At 35.3% G+C, this 26,292-nt stretch overlaps 2 protein-coding genes across 6 annotated transcripts in view; one reads left to right on the top strand and one right to left on the bottom strand.

Annotated features, from left to right (window-relative positions):
• The window catches only part of ift88 (intraflagellar transport 88 homolog), a 17,758-nt gene extending 8,229 nt beyond the window's left edge, over nt 1-9,529 (bottom strand). The window contains exons 1-18 of one of the 5 annotated variants that reach the window (XM_066686442.1): nt 9,174-9,189; nt 8,988-9,081; nt 8,545-8,629; nt 8,407-8,469; nt 8,221-8,280; nt 7,853-7,906; nt 7,615-7,675; nt 7,358-7,427; nt 7,124-7,214; nt 6,841-6,945; nt 6,646-6,748; nt 4,543-4,657; nt 2,691-2,922; nt 2,480-2,550; nt 2,294-2,380; nt 2,036-2,135; nt 1,075-1,161; nt 410-596 (exon numbers count right to left, since the gene is read on the bottom strand). In XM_066686442.1, coding sequence (XP_066542539.1) covers nt 410-596; nt 1,075-1,161; nt 2,036-2,135; nt 2,294-2,380; nt 2,480-2,550; nt 2,691-2,922; nt 4,543-4,657; nt 6,646-6,748; nt 6,841-6,945; nt 7,124-7,214; nt 7,358-7,427; nt 7,615-7,675; nt 7,853-7,906; nt 8,221-8,280; nt 8,407-8,469; nt 8,545-8,628 — 1,570 coding nt within the window. In that variant the 5' untranslated portion in view covers nt 8,629; nt 8,988-9,081; nt 9,174-9,189. Of the gene's footprint in view, nt 1-409; nt 597-1,074; nt 1,162-2,035; nt 2,136-2,293; nt 2,381-2,479; nt 2,551-2,690; nt 2,923-4,542; nt 4,658-6,645; nt 6,749-6,840; nt 6,946-7,123; nt 7,215-7,357; nt 7,428-7,614; nt 7,676-7,852; nt 7,907-8,220; nt 8,281-8,406; nt 8,470-8,544; nt 8,630-8,719; nt 8,744-8,918; nt 8,938-8,987; nt 9,215-9,497 lie in introns of those variants that run through there. The other 4 variants (XM_066686443.1, XM_066686441.1, XM_066686444.1 and 1 more) reach the window with 4 other exon arrangements.
• On the top strand, nt 9,509-26,292 carry cryl1 (crystallin, lambda 1). Its single transcript, XM_066686446.1, has 8 exons — nt 9,509-9,647; nt 10,085-10,192; nt 12,174-12,300; nt 16,960-17,121; nt 18,642-18,836; nt 24,539-24,647; nt 25,580-25,686; nt 25,941-26,292. Exons 1-8 carry the CDS (start codon nt 9,607-9,609, stop codon nt 26,037-26,039), a joined length of 948 nt encoding a protein of 315 aa, XP_066542543.1. The 5' UTR covers nt 9,509-9,606; the 3' UTR covers nt 26,040-26,292.

Genomic DNA, 26,292 nt, shown 5'->3' with positions numbered 1-26,292 from the left:
TAGCCATCTCCTGAGTTTGGAGACATTTCCACCTTAAGTGAACATTACACACATATGGAGCAGCAATATTGCAATCCTCATTTGCTTTGTGCTTTTCAATGTTTGGAGTAAAATAACTCCAGATGCCTCTGCCATAAGCAGAGAGAGACAGAGACAAACTAGGATACCGGACCAAGTTTCTTTTTTCATTAATTTACAGATATTGGGGTTTCGTAAACACATTAGACCGGTTTCGAGCTCACAAACATATTGGAGAGCTAGCAAATGGTAAGGAAACATATTGTGAATTATAAATTTTTTTTTTTTTTTTTTTTAACTACAATCGTGAACTACACCTTTAATCTTCAACTTCCAGATGATGTGTAATTAAAATGGGGCATGAATGAAGTTCACATCACCAGTGGCTGACCTAAGTTATAGAGAGCCTCGGTACAGGATGAGTCATTCCGTAAAGCTTCTTTATAGAACTCGGCTGATTTCTCATAGTCCTGCTTCACAAATACTGTGTTGCCTTTGTTAATCAATGCAGCCGGGTTGTAGCGGTCAGCGTTCATAGCCAGATCAGCATAGCGTTCAGCTTGGTCAAAATCCTTCTCCTGAAAAAACAAATAGTAAAAATATCAATGACTTAGTCAAAAAGAATTAGTTGTATTTATTTTAAGAGATTGTTTTTCATAATTTTAAGCTTAGTTAGGCAGCTTTCAGAGTTAGAGGTGTACAATTTGAGAAGATATTGTATAGATTTTCTCAGGATTTCTTGGGAAACTCCATTTTTAATGAACTTGCTTCATCACAAAGTGAGATCCTGTTTAATTTAAATATTTGTTTTTCCTGTGTGGTAGTGCTGATGCATTGTGTGTGTCAAATTATATATATTGAACTGTGTATACTGAAAAAGTACTATACCTCTTTAGAAGCATCAAATACATGTTATTTTGAAAATTAACCAACTGTGTATGTTTCTCTAAAATACAATATTTTCATCAAAACAAATTGAATTAAATGATTATATAAAAATGTGAGACATGTTTGGAGCTCCCTTTGATGTCCATCTTGCAGAGCACACATACTCACCAGAAAGTAGAGGAAGGATAGGTTAGTAGCAGCAGCGCTCTTCACCCTGCTGTCTTTCTTCTCAAATGTCTTCAGTGTCTCCACAGCCTGTAGCAGACATTTGGTGCATTCCTAAAACTCTCTTGTACAAACTATTCAGCTCCACTAACAGTCACATATCATTTCAAAAATAATAAAAAAAATGTTCTATAAAATGTTTTAAGAGAACATTTAAAAACCATTAAAAACTTGCTTGTCATAGTAAAATGTATGGGAAGAACTAACACAGTTCGTACTGTATTAATCACTACGTAGCGTGTCTTGGACACTTCAGTTTTTCCTGTTATAACAAACATAACCCAGCTGAACGAAGGCTTGTAAAACCAAAAATATATAAGATTTGGTACTTTTCCTCCTGAGACCCCTCTACAGCTGCAGAGTGTAATAGAGAGAGAAAGAATGTGGTTTCATGCCTGCCTCCCGAAGATACATAGTGCAGTTTCCGCAGTGCTGAGCCTATAGTAGCCACGACAGAGGCACTATTCTGGCAATTACAGGCCAGTGGAAGATAACAGTGATTTTGAAATTGTAATTTTAAGGTAAAAATACTACCTACTTTTGCTTTAAACAGGAATTTGGAAACCCCAAAATATGCAGTCCTGGAACACTATAGGATCAGCTTGGGAATCACTCCCACAAAGACAGTAACAGAGACAATAATGGACATAAAGTACACTCATTCAAGGACATAAGCTCTGCTAGGACACACATACCTCAGTCTCAAGAGGCAAGCAGATGGAAATGTGAAAAAAGAACAACAAAGAACATCAATATATGAAACATTATGGAGATATATTAAAGGGAAATATGAAAACACAAAATGAAATCAGAGGGTCAATGACAAAAAAACGTTCATTTGGAGCTTTTGCATACAAAAGCTTGTCAAAAACTAAATGGCAGTATTACATTAGTATCTGCTCACCTGGTTGAATTCCTTTTGTCTCAGGTAGGTGATTGCTTTGTTGATTTCTAGATCATTTGCCAGCTCCACATACTGTGAACCTTTAACCATGTCTACACACCTGCAATAACAGTATTAGATTCAGCATTTATTATCATATGTTACTCAAGTCAGTTTGAATTACTGAATCTGTGTTTGGATTTAGCAATCATGTAATGTCTTGTAGTATTACATAAGTTTAATACAAAATAACTTTGGCAATATACAACTGAAACCAACCAGTCAAATCCAGCTGCAAAAGTTGATTCAATGGCTGGGGCAATAAGCTTTGCTGAAGTCATTATGTACTTCTCAGCTAATGCTTTCCTACAAGACAAAGAGTCATGTGTTACAATACGTTATAACTATCTTCAGAAGATCATAAAGTCTTAAAGTACTACCGTTGTGTCTTTTAGAATATGATACCTTTCGCGCTCCATTTGGTGAAGCTGATCATTCTTGATGGCTTCAATCAATAAGTTTGCATGGGGGTCATCCTGAGAAATTTGTTCAACCAGACATTTAAACAAAAACGTATATTTGTGATTGTTTTTTTTTTTTTTACAAATACAGCAAGTCAAAACATTTTGTTTTCAAGCACATGGTTTAGCTACAGTATAGTTCACTTTGAACTCACATTTGGAGGAATATACTTGTCCTCTTCATCAACACCAAGAGGCACACAGATAAGTTTCTGGAAAGATTTTTTCATCCTCTCACGGTCTCCAATAGCATAATAGCACAGGATTAAGTTGAAACCTGTCTTTATGTTGGGACTTTCACTCATAATATGTTCAAAGGAGGTAATAGCATCGGAGTACTGGCCCATGCGTATAAAAGCAACACCAATGTTCTGCATTATCTTAATCCTTTGAGGGAAATAAATAAATAAATAGAAATGGTTAGCAAAGAGATAACCTACATATTAGAAGAATGCTTTTATTTTCAAAACTAAGTGTTATTAAGTGATGTGCATGAATTTTTGTCATATAAACAATACAAAATGTATAAATAACTGCAAATAACTATTTAGTTGAACTCACCTCTTTTAAATTTAAAATCTGGCCAAATTAGCAGATTTGTTTCATTTACTAGCTACTGTCATTTAGGGTGCTTTTCCACTGCATGGAACCTATTTGACTCAGCTCTTGTGATTTTCCGCTAGCCAAATCTGGTACCTGGTCCCTGCAACTGGGTACTTTTTTAGTCCCTGCTCACACCTAGTATGAAGGAAGCCGGGTAGGTAATAAATGTGACATGTAAACCTTGCAGAGCGCTGACTGGCCAGAGAGACTTGTCAATCATCACAAAATGCAGACCTCCATGACAAACTAGATGCTTGTAAAATCTCAGCAAAAGTTTCAGCAGCGGTCACATTTGGTTTGATCTGTCTTACAATGGCAGCTCATAAAATTAAGCCATGGTGTTTTGAAGAGGTTTAAACGCTCCTTGGATTGGCCGCTGACTAAATACTCCAGCAAGAGCCAGACGCTGCAACAAGGAAAATTCTGCTATGAGAACTGAAGAATTTGTGAGAACTGGGGGATAAAACAACATGTGATTACACAATGAGTAAACAGTGCCTAATATTACCACCGCCATTGTTGGGTTTTTCAAAGGTTCCTGTTTTCACAGGGGGGCTGTGCTAGTATTAAGTGACCAGTGAAAAACGTGCTGAGCCGAGTTGAGTCACATCAAGCCGATAACATGCGCTGAAAAAAGCACCACTTTGTCTACAGTTTGCAACTGTAGAACTACTAAGTTCTCCTCTATGGCCAGTGGAAATGAGAGAATGGATAGTGAGTGTAGAAACAAGGTTGTGATCATAATGATACAGCTGATCTGTGAAGATGGTGTTGATATTTTTGATTATAACTGCAAATCTGCAAGTTATAGACACGTTAAACAGAAATGCACATGTACTCATACTTGATATTGGTTTTGTTGTAAATACACCAAAGAGGACATTAATGAAATGAAAATCGTCAGTATGATCTGCATGCTTTATAATCAGATGTGGGCGTATGCGACTTTGATGTATTAGAAACAACGTCTTTGACACTTTTGCTTAAGTCCTGTTAATATAAGAGTGAATTTCTGTTTTATTTATTTTGGCTACAATTCTGCAAAGTGATAGGGCAGAAAATTTCGTATTCATTTTGTAATTTTCAATAAGCAGTTTCCATATATATATGAAAAAGCACCATTAACATAACCTTCCTCACATATTACAGACCCAAGTCAGACATTTTGTTGTTTTAGTAAGACCCAAGACTTGTCTCATTAAATGTATTTTCTTGCATTTGACTCTATCAGCTAATGTATAATAACACCTAATTCACATTTTGCTGAGATGTAAATGTATGACGGTGAAATAAAAACAAATTGTTTTGATAAAATAATTGACACTAATGATGTAACAAGGCAATTACAGAACAGGTTTATAAGATATGACAACAAGGAGTAATCTAAACTCATATGAAGCTTACCTCATTTCTGTATGTACATTGGAGATCTGGTCTAAAGCCATACGGTAAAATTTTATTGCTTTAGGGTAGTTTTTCTGTTTGAAGTAGATATTAGCCATGTTCACTTTCAAACGTCCTAAAATAAAAAAAAAAAAACATGAAAACCATAGAAGTGGTTTACAATACACCACGTGCCTTTATTCACATAAAGCAGATAACATATCGCTATAAAAACTGGATACAGAAAGGCATGAGGTTAAAAAAAAAAGTTAATCACAGAGTAAAAAATTTGAAGTCCAGTATTTCTGAATACAGTACTAAACAACATACTCAGTAAGAAATATTTCACAGTATTTTAACCATAGGCCTCATGTTTAGTGTGAGTGACCCATTCTATTGACAATGCTTGTCAATGGACGTTATAGTATGTAAATAAATAATGTAACTCACTAATCAGAAAAGGTGTCTGCATTCTTTGAACATATAGGGCTGGTTTCCCATCTCTGACAGAGGTGGTATTAGTGTAAGAAATGTTATTGCCATTGAATATTACAACAATCATGAAATCTAATAGGTTTTGCGTTCAAATGTCAAGACATATTGGGAGAACCATACAGTGTTAAAACGGATAACAAATCAAAGTTGAATAAATATTAACACATTTCTTTGCACTAAATAATGTACAAACAAAGTATCAGCTGGTAATTGAAACTATTATATGATGTGGAAACAGGTAGGGATTTTAGCACATTATAAATTATAAATGCCTTATTTAGACATAATTTAAATGAAGCAGACCACTGGCAGTAGGGAGCCAGTGAAAAATTTGAATTCAGAAGGTTGTGAATATGTAGCCAGAGGTTAATGTTGAGCACTGAGTGTGCTTCTCCCACAATTGATCAGACTTTAAAGTGTTATAATTTCAACAATTGAAAAAAAAGTTAAATAAATAAAATGTTTACAGTGATCTAATAAAGAAAAATTATGTGCACTAAAATACAATAAAATGTGTCTTTCAATTGAACACGGATTATTTATTTTAATATAAGGTGAACATGTCAATATTTACTACTTCCACTGGATAGACATAGATACTATACATAGATGAATAGATACTATTATTGGAATTTTCTATTTTTGTTATTACTGATAATATACACTGATCTTCAATAATAATAAAACTACTTTGTTTCTACACTTACTGTCCATTCTCAGTCCATTTGCACTGACCACAGAGCAGAACTTAGTAATTCCACAATTACAGACATTAGTCCATGTGTTGCTATGCATACTTTGCCTGTCCCATTTCATCCTGCTCCTTTTTCAGGATCCCAACACCACCACCACAGAGCAGGTATGATTTAATTGGAGGATCATTCTCAGTGCTGCACATGATGGTGATCTGTTAGTGTGTGTTACACTGGAGTGAGTAGATCTGACACAGCATTGCAGCAGGTGATTTTAAACAGTTTCCCCTCACTGTGTACTCTATTAGATGTATCTACCTTGTTGGTCAACTTTTTAGATGTAACTTTAATGACACTAGCTCATCCGTTGATGCACAGATTGTGTCAGTCATCCTTTAGTCCTTCATTAGTGGTCAGTGGACACTTTAAAACTCCAATAGCACTATTGTGTTTAGAGCACTGCTGTGTTTAATCCACTCCTGCCATAACAACACACACTAACACATCACCACGGCCATTGAAGATCGGAGTGAAAGTTGGTACTTGTAGAACTACCAAGTTCTTCTCTATGGCCAATGGAAATGAGAGAATGGATAGTGACTGTAGAAACAAGGATGTGATCATAACTGCAAATCTGCAAGTTATAGACACGTTAAATAGAATTGCACATGTACTCATACTTGATATGAGTTTTGTTGTAAATACACCAAAGAGGACATTTATCAGTCAGTAAGGTCTGCATGCTTTAAGCAGATGTGGGTGTATGCGACATTGATGTATTAGAAACAATGTCTTTGACACTACTGCTTAAATCCTCTTAATATAAAAGTGAATTCTGTTTTAAGTGATAGGGCAGAAAATTCCATATTCTTTTTGTAATTTTCAGTAATCAGTTCTCATATATATATGAAAACGTATTTACTTAAAATAATGTTACCTGCATTATTAAACATCTTATTCTTCACAATGACCTGGTAAGTGTTCAAGGCCTCTGTGTACATGTCATTATTGGCATACTGGTTAGCCAAGTTAAACAGCACCTGAAAAGCAGAAAAATAACAAATGTAGCACTATTATGAAATACTAACAAAAATAAAAATGCTAAAACCATCAATATTTAAAGTGGACTCACAGAGTAGGTCAAATCCAAAGTGATATGCTCTGCAGTACCAGTTTGTTCTCTTTGTCTCACCAGTGCCCTTTCTTTTCTACCAGCTTCTTTGGCTTTCTCTAGGGCCTGAGTCACACAAAAGAATTAATCCAGACAATCACAATTTGCAGTTTAATTTTATTCCTTCAGAGAACTCATAATGGAATGAACTTTTTAATAACAAATACATCCAAGTTTAAAAAGCCTAATTCATGCACTTGTTTATATTTACAGTGATCACAGAGCAAAGAAGCATTGGACTAACCAGCTGGAGATCCCCATTTCCCTGGGCCAAGCAACTCTCCTCAATCAAATCATTCACCTTCTTTTCCAGGATCTTAATTTTCTCTTCTGGACTAAATCACAAGTAAAAATAAATATCAGATAAAGAATATATGACTAGGTCATTTTAAAGAATTTGACACTGCATTTGTGAGCTACCAATTTAAAAATGAATGGGACATTCTCATGCTTGGGACAATAAAGTACAGGATCTTACGTGTCCTCATTTTTTGCTTCTAGTGGAGGTGCTGGTCCTCTTGACTGTCCAAGTGGATCAAATGTTGAACCTGGAAAAAAATGTAAACAACATATACAAAACTGATTCACCAAATTAAGACAATATAGTAACAATGTCTAAGTACTATAAAAACTGCAGTAATTTAATATGTATAATATTTTATATATATATATATATATATATTAAAGAAGACTGTATTTGTTGCACGTATAGAATGAAGTCTTAAACACATTTACCTCTGGTCATCGAGGAATAACCTGCTGCCCGCACTGCAGTCATAGGACGAGCAGCCCCATCCTTTAAAAAAAGCACAAACAAAGTGTGTCTGGTGTTATGATTGGAGATCCTCAACATCAGAACAGCTGGTTTTATCCCATGATTTTAGACTACAAAATACTGACTAGGATCAAAGTAAAGCAAGCATTTTCACAACTGATCCAATGAACATTAAAACAAAAAGAAAAATAATTCTACCTGTACTGCTCCAGTTGTAGGCCTTCCCATCGAAGAGCCCACAGGCATCCGGGACTAATGAAACAACAAATGGATATAAAAGAATTCTCCAAGTCACTGTAAAAGTTTTTCTGACCTACTGTATTTGACATACAGACAAATATAACTTTAGATAAATATTCTAAGTATCTTAAATTACTACTCTGTTTTGTCTGCTATTTAACATGTATGCAGTCCAAAATCTGACTATATCTGCTAACCTTCAGGGGCCTGCCACCAACCTTGCCCTGACTGCTCCATTCCTGAATTTGTGGGACAGCAAAATGATACAATAGAGATGAACTAAAGTTCCCCTCTCTCCCTCTCTCTAATCCAATTGCAATACTTACGCCAAAAGACGTTCCTATAGGTCTTCCACCAATGGCAGTACCAGGAAATTTGGCAGTCATCTAGAAAAAAATAGCAGTAATTGTTTTTCCAATAATATGTATATAATCTTTTTTATTATTCATAATTTGTAAACTGTTCACTGAATAGTGCACATTTATATTGCTACTAAATGTGGCCAGCCTTACCGGAGGTCGTCTTCCATGACTGGTCCTAACTGCTTGCTGAAATGCAACATCAGTGTCCAGTTCCTACAGAGAAAGTGAGAAATAAGTGACCTGAGGTTTATATTTTTTGTGTTCCACAGAAAAATGTTTTACACATACCTCTGAGTCAAACGCTGGATTATAATCATTGTAACCCGAGTATAGGTCATCTTCGTCCTCTGCTGCGAGATGAACGTTTTCCATTCTATATATAAGAACAAGAACAATAAACTGAAACCAGGAACATGTAAGATAATCAAACATTCAATATTGTTAACATTAAAACCTTTCATACAAGATAATTATTACACTGTAACTCAATGTAACGTTCAGGGCATGTTTAAACGTCGCGCTCTGTTAGATTGAGTGAAACATGTTTGTCCGAACATTAGCTTCCCAACAACGCTAGTGAATGGCCTGGCAATTTTAACTCGCTAATATATATCAGCTAGTTGCACAGCACCGTTACACTTAACATTAAATAAAAACACTACATTTCAAAAGGAACAAAAACAGACTTCCGTGCTGATTCACTATTGTATTACTTGCAGCAACAGCTTTACCTCGAGATCTCTCGTTTCTTGCAGTTCGCTACTCTCCCTTACGACTAGAAATCCAACTCTAACACAGGCCGAGTCTCAAATTGCTCCCTACAGCCTATAAAGTGCACAACGTAGGGCATGAATCTATATATTCTACACGTCAGATAGGCAGTAGTGGTGCTTATGAAGTGAATATAACTAGCTTACAATGCACAACAACTAGTTTTTTTCATTTAGAAGTAGATATTTCCTTCCCCACACTGTGCCTCATGTAGGGAGCAGTGGTGAATTTGACATTTAACCAATTACATTGCGTCGCCATCACCACCGTTGCTAGGATACAGAGTGTAACGCTTCACAATTCAGTTCAAAATTGCGGCCAGTGTTAAAACAAATATTTTTAAACCATCTTTTCTGCAGAAACATTTTAAACAACATTTACGACATTAACAACATTTACAACGCTGTCGTATTTTCTTGGACTCCTGAGCTAAACTAGTTTGGCATGTGTGAGCTACCGTAGAGTCCCACCTCCTGTGATCCACATGACTCCCACAGTTCAGCACTTCGTGTGGAAAGTGTACAGGGGCTTGGAATGAATTGAGAATAATTTGTTAGTTCTTGGTAGGAATCGTTCACAATGGCTTCATCTAAAGAGAAACTAATAACAATTGTGGGAAGGTGAGGCTGGTCGAGACATTTATATTAACTAACATTTAACTCATCTGGTTTATTATTAAATTAAGATTAAGCTAACGGTGGAGGAAGCGCAAATGTTGAGTTTCTGCTTTTACACTGTTCTGTCTGCCTCCTGACCTTTGATATAGAGAGCTTACTATATGCACATAACACAAGGCAGCATTTCAGAACTGTAACCAGTATTTTTATGTTTAATAGTTCAGCTTTTTATGAGTGCATTAGAAATTTAACTTGTTTGTGACTCTCCTCTGAGCGCAAAAGTGAGTTTTACCTGATGAGTTTTTGACAGTTTTTAGAAATTGTTAGCTTTAAACACAGCTCAAAACAAATACTGTAGGGTATATATTCATAATGGTTCTTACGTGTTCTGCAAAATTAATCAGTGTCCTATTACATGAAATACACTGTTTCTCTTTCAGTGGCCTGATTGGACGTTCATGGGCCATGGTCTTCCTGAGCAGAGGGTACAAGGTTAAAATCTATGACAACCAGCCAGGACAAGCATCAAGAGCCATCACAGAAATCAGGTCTGTGCTTTGTAATTGCGTAATACAAAAATTTATATATATATATATATATATATATATATATATATATATATATATATATATATATATATATATATAGGGCAGCACAGTGGCGCAGCAGGTAGTGTCGCAGTCACACAGCTCCAGGGGCCTGGAGGTTGTGGGTTTGATTTCCGCTCCGGGTGACTGTCTGTGAGGAGTTGGTGTGTTCTCCCCGTGTCCGAGTGGGTTTCCTCCGGGTGCTCCGGTTTCCTCCTACAGTTCAAAAAAGAAAAAAAAAAAAAAAACACACGTTGGTAGGTGGATTGGCGACTCAAAAGTGTGAATGTGTGTGTCTGTGTTGCCCTGTGAAGGACTGTATTCCTGCCTTGCGCCCAATGATTCCAGGTAGGCTCTGGACCCACCGCCACCCTGAATTGGATAAGTGGTTACAGATAATGAATGAATGAATGAATGGATATATATATATATATTAAATTGTTGTGTGTATATATATATATATATATATATATATATATATATATATATATATATATATATATATTGTGTATATATATTTTGTTGTATATGGATTCAAATTAATATTTTACTTATTTTGGGGCTAGGATACTCTAGAGTCACAAATGTAGGCTCACATTTTCTTTTTCGTTTTTAAATAAGACTTTGAAATGCTTTGTATCAAAAAGCATTGAAGAACATACTTTCAACTTTTTTTTCAGTAATAGAGAAATAATTAGCACTGCCTTTCTGCTTCTTCACATTGTTGGATGTGGGACTATCATCGCCCAAATGCCAATAATTATTAAGATAACAGTTGTCTGCTGACACTGATATAATTCCGACATCATCATGCTTCACTAGTGGAAAGAGGCTTGAACATCTACACCAACATTTAAGTGGTATTTTTACCTCAAAATTACAGCTTCACTCACCTGTAATAGGCAGCGTCTGTTGTTTCTACTCTGGACTCAGCACTGCATTGTGTACCTTTTGGAGGTGGGCATTCACACCCTTGAACGTTAAACTTATTTTGAGTAGCTCAGTGAACACAGTTCTGTGGATTGAACTTCATTTTTCTGTCAATAGAGGGCGATGGAGGTCTTTTTTCACTTGAATGACACATATTGTGTTCGTATATACCAAAAAGACTGCAAACTTAAATTTCAATGGTCCAAAGTTACAGTACTTTTATAGCAATAGGGAAAAGTTGAATTGCATTTAATTGTTGTCAGAACAAAGCTTCATATCTTAATCATTCTTTTCATTGACTTAATTTTCAATATTCAAAGTCCATTCACTATTATCTTTAAATCACTGAAACTGTTCTGTTAATCAAAATTAAATATTGAGAATTTATTTCCAAGAAAAATGACTCTTTAAAAAATGATAGCTATTTGCTTTCATTCAGTACATGCATATGCAATTATGCTCCTCTCCGCTGCTTGCCTGCAGATTGAAATGCTCTGCTGCACAAGTTGACAGCATTGGTTTCTTAGTTTTATGATATGGCATTGGCTGTTTGAATTTGCCAGACTGCAAATATTTGCTATAATTTTAAAGTGGATATGCTCAGTCATGGCTTTGACTGCTTGTTTACCTTGTGATACGGCTTCATTTTCATCTTCATATTTATGATTTTTTTAAATGGGAATTTGTCTTTAAAATTGCCAGTTGTCACTGATATTGTGTGTTACTTTAGTCATAAATGGATAGATGGCAATGGTCCAAAATTACTTAATAAAAAAAATATTATTTGTACATTAACTTGCATTAGGAATAAAGAATGTTTTTGCGTATTCCTGTTACGTTTTTCGAGATACAAGGCTTTGTTCCAGAAGTGATGTTATGTATAAATATTCGTTATATTCATAGATAAATAGGCTAATAATCTCAAAGGTTTTTAAAAATGAATTAAGTAAATGTGTTAATGTTGTTTGTATCTGGATTCAGAAACTTAAACCAAGTGTTTGTGTTTGAGCAGGAAACAAGTTGAGGAGCTCCAGAAAGCCCAAATGCTCAGAGGAGAGCTCAGTGCTTCAGAACAGTTGAGTCTGCTGAGCAGTCATGATGACCTCTCTCAGGCACTAGAGGGTGCATTTTTTGTTCAGGTATAGTTTTAGCTCAAAAAACAGCTTGTGTACTCAAACCAGTGGTTTACATACACTTCTTCTTGCCTAGTAATTTTGCAGTTTCCACTTTGTAATTAGTAAATTCAGTATTATGTACATTTATGTATTTCTTTGGTGTGTTTCTGCTTGAAGTATATTTTCTCTCTGGCATAATCCATATCACAAAATACAACATCGCAGTACTTGGAGACAATTTCACAAAACGCTAGTTTTCACCATATTGCACTGCACTACATCTGTTGAAAAGAACTAATTTCTTTTGAACTAAAGTTCTTAAGAAAACTGTTATTTCAAAGTTTTTTTTATTGTTAAAAGTTCTATTAATATGACTAATCAAAATCCTCTGGCAGCTTTATAAACCCAAAATCTCAAACAAAGTATGCAGTAGCATATCTAGCCTATGTTTTTTTAATACTCAGTATCAATATCTAAGGTCATTTATTTACCAGGCACACACACATACTCAGATTATCCATGACATTAAAATGACCTCCTTGTTTCTACACCCATACCCATACTACACTGCTCTCCATAATTTGTTAGGCCCCTTTCACACTGTTTATTAGTGGTCATGAACACCAGAGAACAGGTATTATTTAGGTGGTGTGTCATTCTCAGGACTGCAGTAACACTGACATGCTGGTGTCATGTTATTGTGTGGTGCACTGTTAAAAGTGGATCAGACACAGCAGTGCTACCATAGCTTTTAAACACCCCAGTGTCATTGCTGGACTGAGAATATTCTAGCAAAGGTATTCTGTGGGCAGGGCATAAATAATACCTGTTTCTTGCTGTCCCCCTAGGAGTCCCGACCATTAACAAACTGGGTGAAAAGACTAACAGACAAACTACTGTCTATAATCGTAGAGCTACTGAATATTCCCTGTAAAGGGATCATAGCACATGCCCCATAACTAAAATTGCTTTGGACATTTGTGAACATACCATGGTGTTTTAACCTTATGTAACTCTAGAGTTGAAAATGTGCACATTTGTATAATTAACGTAGATCTTGTCTCTTTGGGTCAGTTCTTTCAGGAATTGCTGCCCATCCACATTCTTTGAAGAGTGCTCAGTTTACTAACGAGGAGGAGGAAGGAAGTCTATTTTATATTACTGAAGGAGAAAAGAAACAATGTAAATAGAAGAAGTTGAGAATATACTTTACGGTTATCCTAATATATGAGGATGGGTCAAGAAACCAGTTTTGCTGCCAGTTGGTGTAATGTCTAGATGGCCTTGTTGCTGTAGACATGTTCTCCAGACAGACATTAGGGGCTGAGGTTTGGATGACTAGAATGAGTCAAGTACTGTTCACAGGGAAATATTTTGTTTTAGAGCATTTTTGCCTACTGGGCCAGTCTAGAAGAAGAATTTTTTTAAATATAATTTATTTAATTTATTTTTGTCTATAGGTTCCTACATCTTGCACTCAACCCCCTGTTAAAAAAATGGACAGTGTATTAGAAACAAATAGTTTGATTTAATGTCATGGTGTGTGTGTGTGTGTGTACACTGACATGCTAGAAGTCATAGGATAGCAATATGTAAATTGATTTTGGTGTTAAATGGCTTTACCAAAGGGGATGGCTTGGAAATGCCAGTAAATGGCCAGTATGCTTATATCAAGGCAACATGTATTATCAGAGGTCAAATAAGGCATGATTGAGGATCAAGAAGGACATTCTGTTTCTGGAGATCTGCAGGTATTTAACATTCTTTGATTCACAGTATCACATATGTACAAGAAATACATTATAGATGGCACCATTACCGACAGTGCTTTGGCAGCCCAACAGAGCTTAATAATCATGAGCAGTGGTGTCTGGCTAGAAACTTCCAATTGCAAAAATCACATTCATATTCAATGCAGGAGGCCCCACATACGTATACTTTAGGTCAATGCATTGTTGTTCAGTGTCCATGGGATATGGGATCAAAAGACACTCCAGAATGTTCTGTAAACACCACAATACCACATACAGCACCTTCCCTGGGCTCTAAAGTTTGCTAACTAGACCCTAGAGGACTGGCAACATGTGGTGGGCTCAGATGCTCATATGAGTCACAGGACCATTTGTTACAGGTTGAAGGTGTGTGGTGCAGATTCCACAAAGACAAGGAGCCCAGCTGTCAGCAAGTTACTGCAGGCTGATTGTGGTTCCATACTGGTGTGGGATGTTTCCATGGCATGGTCGACTGGTCCACCCAACCACACAATTCATAAGTGCCTGCTATGTTTCACAACATAGTGACCATTTGCCACACTTCATGTACCCCTACAATGTTAGGATCCTGCAGCAGGATATTTCACTGTGCAGTCAGACCCAAGTTGTCCAGAACAAAACTGTGGGTGGCTATCCACATCGAGTTTGTACACTTTGCCAGGCTAAAGGAGGTCCTGCTATCCCATAACATTTGCTATATCATTGTTTTAATGGGCAAAATTTCTTCAAACAGCATGCCAGCAGCAGTCCATAAATGTTTGAGATTAGATGCTGTAGTTTTGAAAGACAAATATTTTCCCATTTTTTTGCTAATATTCTGGATGGCAGCATGTTGTTGCAAACACAATATATCACAACAAGCTGGACGGTGACTCTGCTCTTTAACCCAGAGGATATGGCATCTATGGCTTTCAAAAATAATTTAAAAATTGTATTTGTTGGCTCACAGCACACTTTTCTACTTTCCTTCAGTCCAAATTTAATGAGCTCAGGCTCAGAGAAGGAGGTGGCTTTTCTGGATCTTAATTAGACTAGGTTGCTTTTGTGTATTGGTGAGTTTTAACTTGTGTTTGTGGATGAGCAAAGAACATTTTTCACAGACAATGGTTTTGGAATATGTTTCTCAGCCAATGCAGTGATTTCCTTTACAGAAATGTGTCTGTATTTAATTGCCCTAAGATCTCAGCCAGCAATACTGGTTTTGAATCTTGTCTCTTGAATTTAAAGATTTCTGTGGATATTTGGAATATTTTAATGATATATGATGTAGGTGATGAAATCCCCAGAGCGTTTTTTTGAGAAATGTGTAATCTGTACTTTTGAAAAACTCACGTAGATGCTTTTTTTAAAATTTTACAAATAGCAAAGAGTTATTTTCAACTAGTAATTTCATTTAATTTTTTTAAAGAATGTGCATTTGATGCTGAAAATGTAAAAAATTAATTGTGTGATTAAAAACATACACACAGATATTATCCAGGTATGTCTTAAAGCTATTTAAATCAGTTTAAATTTCTGTTTTTTAATATACTTTTTCAGGGTCCTATTTTATAATTTGGATGTATTACACTGTGAAGTTTAGGTAAAACTAATGCCAAGACTGATATTAGTAGTTACCAACTTGCACTGGATGATTTTTTTTAAAAATGCAAGCACTGATATATTATACTGATTAAAGTCATAAAACGTAACATTTAAGAATTTTGAAAATTTTAAAACAAAGAAAAGTACAAATTTAGATTTTCTTATTACTATCATTGAAGCATTTATCCAGATGACTCACAAAGTTGGCAGGAAGTTGAGGGCTGGATTTTGACTCTTCCCTAAGTATTCTTCCCTAAGAGATGAAATTATTGTCCTGTCACATAATATTCTGGATGGCAGCATGTTGTTGCAAACACAATATATCACAACAAGCTGGACGGTGACTCTGCTCTTTAACCCAGAGGATATGGCATCTATGGCTTTCAAAAATAATTTAAAAATTGTATTTGTTGGCTCACAGCACACTTTTCTACTTTCCTTCAGTCCAAATTTAATGAGCTCAGGCTCAGAGAAGGAGGTGGCTTTTCTGGATCTTAATTAGACTAGGTTGCTTTTGTGTATTGGTGAGTTTTAACTTGTGTTTGTGGATGAGCAAAGAACATTTTTCACAGACAATGGTTTTGGAATATGTTTCTCAGCCAATGCAGTGATTTCCTTTACAGAAATGTGTCTGTATTTAATTGCCCTAAGATCTCAGCCAGCAATACTGGTTTTGAATCTTGTCTCTTGAATTTAAAGATTTCTGTGGATATTTGGAATATTTTAATGATATATGATGTAGGTGATGAAATCCCCAGAGCGTTTTTTTGAGAAATGTGTAATCTGTACTTTTGAAAAACTCACGTAGATGCTTTTTTTAAAATCCAGTCATGTCACAATAAAAATTTAACTTTAATTACTTTTTAAAGTATTATACACCTTTACAAGTCTTTCCTCCCCCAACTTTTATTAGAATGTTCCGCAATTCAACATGGGCATATTTTTTTCTAAAAACATTAAAATTAGCATTTTCCTTTCACACTGTAGAAAACACAAGCTGAAAATGTGTGGATGTATTTTTTTAAACGTACCCTGCCTTGTAGGCATTGATTATTTTAATTGTCAGATCTTTAAACTGTTCCATGTTGCTATTTGGGGCTTCACTCCAGCCTTATTACTTCTTGACATTATGGAACCTGTCTCGAGGCGGGGGGGTGGTCATTTGCTAATCATGGTTTCTCTCTGTAAATGCAGCACAGATTACTTCATGGATGTTTCATTTTCTTTATAAAATATAAATGAGAGTAACTCTGTATTTGGATTTATTTATTTATGTTTAAATATAAGATTAGCTACAGAGGCAAAAGTATGATATTTTGGTTGACAGGAGTGTGTTTTTGAGGAACTGGAGGCTAAGAAGAAAGTTTTCCAGGCCATAGAAAGTCATGTGGATGAAGACGTGGTCCTCAGTAGCTCCACATCCTGTCTGATGCCAAGCAGTGTCTTCTCTCTGGTTCAAAACCGCACTCGCTGTATTATATCCCATCCGGTCAGTGACCCTTATGCTCTAACACTAATTATCTTTATTTAATTTTCTTCAGTTACAATTGTGTGACTTATCCAGAATACATACCCTGGCTCTGGAAAAGTTGGGATATTTTTATAAAATGGAAGAAAACCTAAGAATCAGTGAGTTGTTAATTATCTTATACAGTTATTTAACTGGCAACATACAAGGAAAACATTTTTGATCAATATTCAGTATTAATTTGCTTAATATTTTGTAAATATACATTTGTTTTTTCCATTTGATGCCCATAACACACTCAAACATATTGGGCAAAAAGTAAAAAATGTTGTTTTCAAATATTTCACTACATTATCACTATCATTATCATGAAGAAATGCAACCTAAAATGGCCCAAGTAGTAACACAGTGGTAACATGCCTCGGTTTAAGGTATCAAGTTATATATAACACACATTATGTGTGTATATAGTGTTAATAAAACATCTATAACATTTTAAATCATTGATAAAATTACTAAGAAAAAATGCCAATCCTGGTTAAAAAAGAAAATAATAAAAATATTCTTTTTATTTATTTATTTTATCTTTTTTATTTATCAGTGTTTTAAATGTTCAAAATAAGTTGCAAATCACAGACTTCAGCCTTTTATTTATTTTTTTTTTTTTTTTTTTTCCAGATAAAAAAATAATAATCCCAACTTTTACCAAAACAGGGTTTATATATTAAACAAAAGCCTTTTGAGGCTCAGGGTTTTTTTTTTTTTTTTTTTTTTTTTACAAATAGCAAAGAGTTATTTTCAACTAGTAATTTCATTTAATTTTTTTAAAGAATGTGCATTTGATGCTGAAAATGTAAAAAATTAATTGTGTGATTAAAAACATACACACAGATATTATCCAGGTATGTCTTAAAGCTATTTAAATCAGTTTAAATTTCTGTTTTTTAATATACTTTTTCAGGGTCCTATTTTATAATTTGGATGTATTACACTGTGAAGTTTAGGTAAAACTAATGCCAAGACTGATATTAGTAGTTACCAACTTGCACTGGATGATTTTTTTTAAAAATGCAAGCACTGATATATTATACTGATTAAAGTCATAAAACGTAACATTTAAGAATTTTGAAAATTTTAAAACAAAGAAAAGTACAAATTTAGATTTTCTTATTACTATCATTGAAGCATTTATCCAGATGACTCACAAAGTTGGCAGGAAGTTGAGGGCTGGATTTTGACTCTTCCCTAAGTATTCTTCCCTAAGAGATGAAATTATTGTCCTGTCACATGTGCAGTGAGGTTTCTCTGCCCACTCCACTGGTCTTTAGAGCTGCTCATAGTGAATGGTTCACTGTTACCTGTGCACTGGGTAAATGTTTAATCCCTAATATCAAATACTGGGGACCAGCAAGACCTTCAAACTGCAGTAGGGATGAGACATGCACATCTTATATATAGCACAACAGGTACAGATGAGACTGTATGAAATGCTTCATTGAGTGAAATCATGGATAAAATTTCCTGTGCATCCTTATTCACAGGTAAACCCACCCTACTATGTGCGTTTGGTTGAGCTGGTTCCTCATCCAGAGACTCATCCTGTGGTTATGGACATGGCATATGAGCTGATGACTGAGGTGGGGCAGGCACCTGTGCGCATAAAGAAAGAGATTGATGGGTTTGCGCTAAATCGAGTCCAGTATGCCATCATTGCTGAGTGCTGGAGACTGGTAAAGGTGGGTCTGATCAGAGTTTTTATGAACATTACTTCTACACTAATATTAAACATTACAAATATATCTGGTTACAACATCTATCCCTACGCCTTTGGAATATTACACTAACAAACACTGGTTTCATACTTATTTTAACTAAGAATAATATAATTAACTCAATTTAAACATATAATAAAAAATGAAGTTTCTGTCATGTTATTTAACAATTCACTTACCATTTCCAAATCCCTTAGTGGACCAAGAACCTTTCTGCTGTTCTGCTGCCCATGTCACTAATGAGGAGCTTAGTTATGCATTAAAGATCATGTCATGGGTTTCTAAACACACCAGGGAAAAACTAAAAAAGAAAATTAAAAGAGGCAGCAAGTAAAGCTGAGTGAGTTCTTTCCACTTTTTGTTACAAGGTACAGAAGTGTGTCATTTTACACCAAGAGATAGTGGATACAACAGTGTCTTTTCACAGTTTCCTTGTTCTATTTGCCAAGATTTTTTTTGGTGGTGTCCACAGAGGACATTTTGTACCTGTTGGTATAGTGCATACTGCCCTATTTTTGTAGATAATGAGACTATGGTTGATACAAAAAGTATTTTTGTATGTGATTCACCTTATGGAACTGGTTTGTAACACATTTATTTACTCATTCATTTGCTCCTCCACACACATTTGTTTCATTTATTTATTTATACTTATGTCATTTGTTTTTTTTTGTCCTCCATATTCCTCATTCACAGACTTTATAATAGTATAGACTTAATAATAGTGAATAATAATAATAGGTAGCAGTGAATAGTAAAATAATAAAAAAAAAGTTCTTAATTACATTCCTTAAATAATTGATCCTGCATCATACTTTTATATCTTCTTCCATCAAATAGGTCTAGAGAGCTTCTTATCCTTTTTTGCATAATAGCTTCTACACTTCTAGGAAGGCTTTACACAGGACGCCAGGACACTGCTGTGAAAATCTGAATGTATTAAGCCATGACAGCATTACTGAAGTCAGGTAGTTTTTATTTATTTATCTATTTATTTATTTTTTATTATTTTTTAAAATTTTTATTATTTTTTTTTTTTTTTGTCGTCGTTAGTAATGTGTCCTACTGATGTATGTGTGTAAAGAAAGATATGTTAAACAAAAGCAATGCATGCTACAAAATAACCAGTGTTCATTATTTTTCTTTTTCTTTTTTTTTCATTTTGAATATTATGCTATTGACTGGTGGGCCACTTTGAAAGCTCAGTACTATCCAATATCAGCCAAAAAATCATCTGAAATGTTTCCTCAGGATTTCTGAATGTAGAAAAAATATTTTCATGCATAATGTTTAGATCAAAATAGTTGTAATTAACTGACCTTTTGGTTAAAGAAAATTATGATTAAATGACACAGTAGTTGCAATACTTACTCTAAAAAAATATATTTATTTATTTAATTTTTTATTTCCTCCACCCATGAAATTTTTTTCTGGTAGTGCTCCATCAATTCAGAGAAGGAAGTACTCCAAAGTGTAATGTTGGGGGCTTTAAGTTATAAGTTAAAGCTGTACTTCAAGCTGAAACTTACTGTTGCACAGCTCATCCCCATACTGCTTGTACATGCAACCATAGCAATGACAAATTATGTTGATCACGGTAAGTGCACATATTTCATGGTTATTATGTTCATAAAAACCTTGTGGATTTCATATCAGTTAATTTGTTTAGTCAGCAAGGTGCAGGTTTGCAAGAGAATATTAATTACTTTATTGCTTTTTTTGCCTGTTTAAATAATGACCTGAAAAAAGTAATGTATTTGTAATGGAATAAATTACCTACGTTAAAAATAAATAAATTAATTAAATTAAATTATTTTGGTGGCCAAGTGATTAAATGCTGACCTCTTCTTGAAAGAGCTAAATTGGTGATGTTTCTCAGTGTCTTCCCTCAGCATCTCTGTCTGTGGACACAGCAGTAGAGAAGTTTTTTGCTAGTACTATAACAAACATTATTTACACATTTCTTATGAACTTCTCCATTAAATTTCTAAAGAGTTGACTTTATATAGCATGCAATCATAGAAAACGGATAACTATATTACAAATAGTGACTGACACCTTTCTTGTCAGCCAGGTATTTTTATCTGAAACCACTCACTTTGCTATTTAGGAATAACTTGGTATTAAATTTGAGAGACAGAAAAGTTGCGATCATGCACTCCCTTGAGCATAATTGGATATATGTTTATGTTAGGAATGTGGTTCAACCTGGTGGTGAGGAAGAAGATTCCACAGACTCTTTTAAAGATCGCTTGTAGTGGACACACCCACAGCCCAGGAAAACCTCTGAAGTCTCTGTGGTGAAATGCGAAGTCATGGCATTTTTCACTTAACCAATGCTATTGTACTGTAGCCAGTTCTGCTGCTTTTTATTTTGTAGAGTTGTTTATCCGCATATCACTGGCCAGTTTCTAATGTTATGTATTACACCCTTTTTGCCACTTTGCCTTTGTCCTTCTGTGACCAAGTACTTGATTAAGGCAATATTTCAGCTTTTTTCATCAAGTCCCCAAAAATTATGAAAGTAAATATTTTTCCAGAATAATCTAAACTGTTCAACCAAATCTTAATGGTAAATCACCTAAGTACTGCTGCACATGAAAATACAAATGAAATTAATCTGCTAATACATATGAATTGTTTGATTGTTAATGTATTTACCATTAAAACAAAACAATGTTTATTAAATTATAGCTGTTATTAAATTATGGTGTGCAAGTTAAGATTAGTTTACAATTGCTGTAAGAGTTTTGCATCTGTGACGCCATCTAGTAAAGCAATAAGGGGTTATGCAACTACATTTTTTTTTCTATCAATTTATTTTGAAATACACACTCAGAGTTCAGGTAGGGCCATTAAGAGAGAGCCAGTGCTGGAAAGTGGAGCAGCTGAGAAAGCTGCTGCTTGCCTCCGGTGATTACGGCAGAGGAAAGGGCTCTTTTAAAAAGCTCCGCAGCCACTGGGCTGCCTTGCCACAACCAGATAACGGCCTCCTTGTTGCCCACAGGAAACGAACAAAGACCACCCTGTCCCCCTCCCTGTTTCTCCCCCTTCTACCAGGTCTATGTCCAAGCTTTGATTTCAGGCTGGTCAGGCAGTAGGTAGCTGTAGTCTAAGGTAATGTGAGTGTGGAGTGGGCTCAAAGCCTGGCACTACCACCCCAATCCCCCCCCATACTGTCCCATTGTTCCCAGGGCACAGTATTAAATCATGAAGGAAATCCAATACAGTGGGAGCAGTTCTAGTGCTCTTCTCCTGGGATAAGAGTGTAAGACTGTCACTGTTTTCCACACAGCCTAGAAAACCAACATGAATGTGCCAGACAGAGAAAAGGGCAATAAACTCTTTTCAGATGTAATCATGAGTAAAAACTGGAAGTGACTAAACCAGGTCAGTACTTTAACTCAGTGGATGTTTTTGGATTTTATTGATATTTCAGTGTCCACTATTTTAAAGGATGAAAGAATATGGAGTTAACGACATAAAATAATTGGTTTATAAATACACTGAACAGCCATTACAGTCTCTAGTCCATTGACTGCTCTGCATATGTGGTTGTCCTCTTTGACCCTATTCTTCAGGACCACCACACAACAGGTATGATTAGGTAGTGGATTGTTCACAGTGCTACAGTGATACTGGCGTGATGGTGGTGTGTTATAGTGTGTTGTTTTGGTACAAGTTGAACATACTCCCATGCAATGATGGAGTTTTTAAAACTCTGTCCACTCTGTTAGACATAAACAGACCTATTCATCAGCTTTACTGCTACTTGTCTGAGACAGGAGCTCTGTTGCTACACAGTTTAAGGCTGTGTTTTTTAATATATATATATATATATATATATATATATATATATATATATATATATATATATATATTTATTTATTTTTTATTATTATTTTATTTTTATTTTTTTTCACTCACTAGAACCAATCCAAATTTCCTTACTTCCTATAGTGTGAGTTACATAAGTCATTAAGCTATAATGTTCAGATAGCCCTAGATTTCAGATTCTCACATACAAATAAATATAAATAATGTTGTATTAGAAATATATATGCACTATTAGGATCTAGATTACTTTTTCACTGTAGATGAATTTAATGACTTGCATAGCACACTTCATAGACAGTATGGAATCATTGGTGATTAAACCTTGTTGTTTCTCTTATGCTTTTTGGTGTTTTGATGTCTCTGGCCTAAACATGCAGGTAGAATGGCCCACTACTGGACTGACGTTATAATGGAACTGTTTTTGTATTTGTATGAACGAGCATGTTTTTTAAAAAACTGAAAATCTCCAGTTTTTAAACAATTATCCAGATCAGTATGGGTGGGGCCTCACAGACACAGCTGCTGCAAGAAATTTGGCACATTTATTTTTCTCATGCCTTGCTTAATCCACACATTTATCTATTATAAAGTTCTGATTCAAATATCATTAAAACATCTACTCTGAAATGTTATATAGAGATATATTAAGTAAAAAGTTTATGCAGTTTGTTGTGCATACCATTTGTATCTCCCACCCAAAAAAAAATAAAAGAAGAAAATACTAGCATTTTATATTGTGATTAATCATGGTTAATCACAGAATATTGTAGTGATTAATGTGCTAAAAGAAATTTTATCAACTTATACCACTACAATTAAGCTATTATTTATTCATTAATTTTCTGTAACTGCATTATGCTGTTCGGGGTTATGGATTTCTGATTACAAGGCAGGGGCACACCAGTCCGTCACTGGACATTATACACTCACAGACTGTCAGACACTTAAATCTATGGACATATTTGAATAGCCAGTCCTCGTACCAGCTTGTGTTTTTGGACCATGAAAACACTCGGAGAACACACCTCCGTCACCCTAAGCAGTGTTTGAATTCACAACCCCAGAGCACTGGAGCTGTGTGACAACAACACTGCTATTTTGAAACAATGACATGCCTATATTAAACTATTAAAAATCAAAAAGCAAGTGTTTGTGCACGTCCTGCGATGTGACTATTGCGCATGTGCACATTGCAAAGACAATGCTTGTACAATATTTTGTACAGCCATAGCAAAAAACATTTTTTTTAAAAAGCCACATTAAGACAAAATATGTTTTACTAAATTATTCATTCATTCATTGTCTGTAACTACTTATCCAGTTCTGGGTTGTGGTGGGTCCAGAGCCTACCCGGAATCACTGGGGAACAAGACAGCAACACACACGGGAGGGGGCGCCAGTCCTTCACAGGGCAACACACACTCACTCACACCTATGGACACTTTATGGACACCTATGGACAGAGCCTCAGATGCCTGGAGCTGTGTGACAGCTACACTACCTGCTGCATCACCGTGCTGCCCTTCACTTATTTAATTTTTCTTTAAATTCTCATAATTAAAATTCATTATTTTGTTTTTGTTTTATTATGGCTCACATTTTAATTTGTTAAATATCTGTCCCTATTTGCTCTGTACTCATCCACATTGTAAATGAGGGGCACACCCAGTGTACTCCCGAATTTAACTAAAGGTTGATTAATGCAGTGTAATTGATCTTCAAAATAGTCGATTCAGCATTGAAATTTTAGAATGAATTTCGATGATTTGTACAGGTCTACCCAGCATAACCTTTGATTATATGTTATGTGTTACCATGTGTTTCTTCAGGATGGCGTAATCTCAGTGAAAGACATCGATCTTGTGATGTCAGAGGGTCTGGGCATGCGCTATGCTTTTATTGGCCCGATTGAAACAATGCATCTCAATGCACCAGAAGGTCAGTCACAATTTATTCATTTTTAATTATATTGTTATGAAAAAATCCATCATTTATTTCATTCAATGTTCAGAGCAGAATGAAGATTGTGTTCAGTTTCTAAAAAGTTTAGATAGTGAGATTCAATATGATACATAATTTTGGAAGAATTCCCTGGTAGGTGTAGACCAGAGTTTTAGAGCACATGATTGTTTGCTTTGTGTGCCTTGCATGCCCTGGGTTTATTGATAAATATCCGTGTGTGAAGGACAAAGAAACAAAGTATGTGTGTGTTAAGGAGGCCACATGTTCATGATAAATATCGGGAGTCAGTGTGAAATCTACTGGATGGCCCTGGTGTGTAAGGTCATGTGAAAACAAGGTTCATTTTGATACCTATAAACAAACCTTTCATTCAAATTGCCCAAACCCATGTGGTTAACATATTACAAAATGTTCATGTAAGGACAAATATCACAATAATAGTAATATAGATGCGAAGTCATGGTTTGGCCATGTCTATACTGTAAAATAGTGTACTTGTGTTGTACCTTTATTTATGTACTCTTTAAGGCAAGAACTTTGCCTGTTGTTTTTGCTTTTGCTGGAGCTATAAAGGGCACTCATGCCTATTTGTTATTCTACCACTTCAAGACTCTGCACAATGAGACTGAAGAAAACAAGGCACTAGACGCTTCACTCTGAAAACAGCTGAGTCATCTAGAGTAAATCAGTCCAGTGTGACTGACAGGCCAAAGCCTTTTGATCATTCCTGCTTGGGTTAATATGCTAGGAAGTTCAATTTAATAGTCCAGTCCAACAACAGAAAGCTATTACATCTCCTTATAATGATACCCAGACATGCCTATGCACTATAACAGACCGGGCATTAAACACAGGGTGTTAGATTCCCATGTTTAAAAAACACAAAGCTGTGTCTTCTGTCTCTTCAGGTCTAGAAGATTATCTGAAACGATACAGAGAGGGCATGAGAAGAGTGCTCTCCAGTTTTGGGCCTGTTCCTGAGTTTGATGAAGAAACGGCAGATAAAATCAATAAAGTATGTGCTGTCCACTCTCTGTAATGCTACAGAAAATTTAAGGAAGCATACATCTTGCATGAAAGAATTGCATGAAACTATTGAAAAGTTAGCAAACATGGACCATTATAATCATAATAATTATTCTGCTATATTTAATAGAAAAAGAGTTTGTATACATTAAATAAAGTAAATAAAAAGTGAGTGTTTTTCTATCTAATGACATATAGGTTGGGAAAGTTTCATTTTGTCATATTTCATTTTTATCACCATAGGAGATCTGTGAGCTCATCCCCAATGACCATGAACATCTCTCTGCTAGAAGAGAGAGAAGGGACCAGCTGCTGATGGGCCTGGCAAAGCTGAAGAAATGAATGACACCTGCCCATTCACTCAACAGAGCTGGAGTAGCATGAGGCTAGAGCAACTGAGTTAGTGCTACACGTGTAACTCAGGAATAGTGTTTTGACACTGGAATATCTAACCTTTCTCAATCAACATGTCATATGGCTACATTAATTTCAAAATGTTTAACACATTAGGGCCAGTCATTTCTGAAATTTGTTATCTTAAATATGAAATCATGATATTTTCATTGCATAACATGAAGTAAAGTCATAATTAAAG

Source organism: Hoplias malabaricus, chromosome 12, assembly GCF_029633855.1.
Source record: "Hoplias malabaricus isolate fHopMal1 chromosome 12, fHopMal1.hap1, whole genome shotgun sequence".
Classification (NCBI taxonomy): Eukaryota; Metazoa; Chordata; class Actinopteri; order Characiformes; family Erythrinidae; genus Hoplias; species Hoplias malabaricus.
Note: the sequence above shows the minus strand (reverse complement) of the source record. Positions and strands in the feature narration are given on the sequence as shown.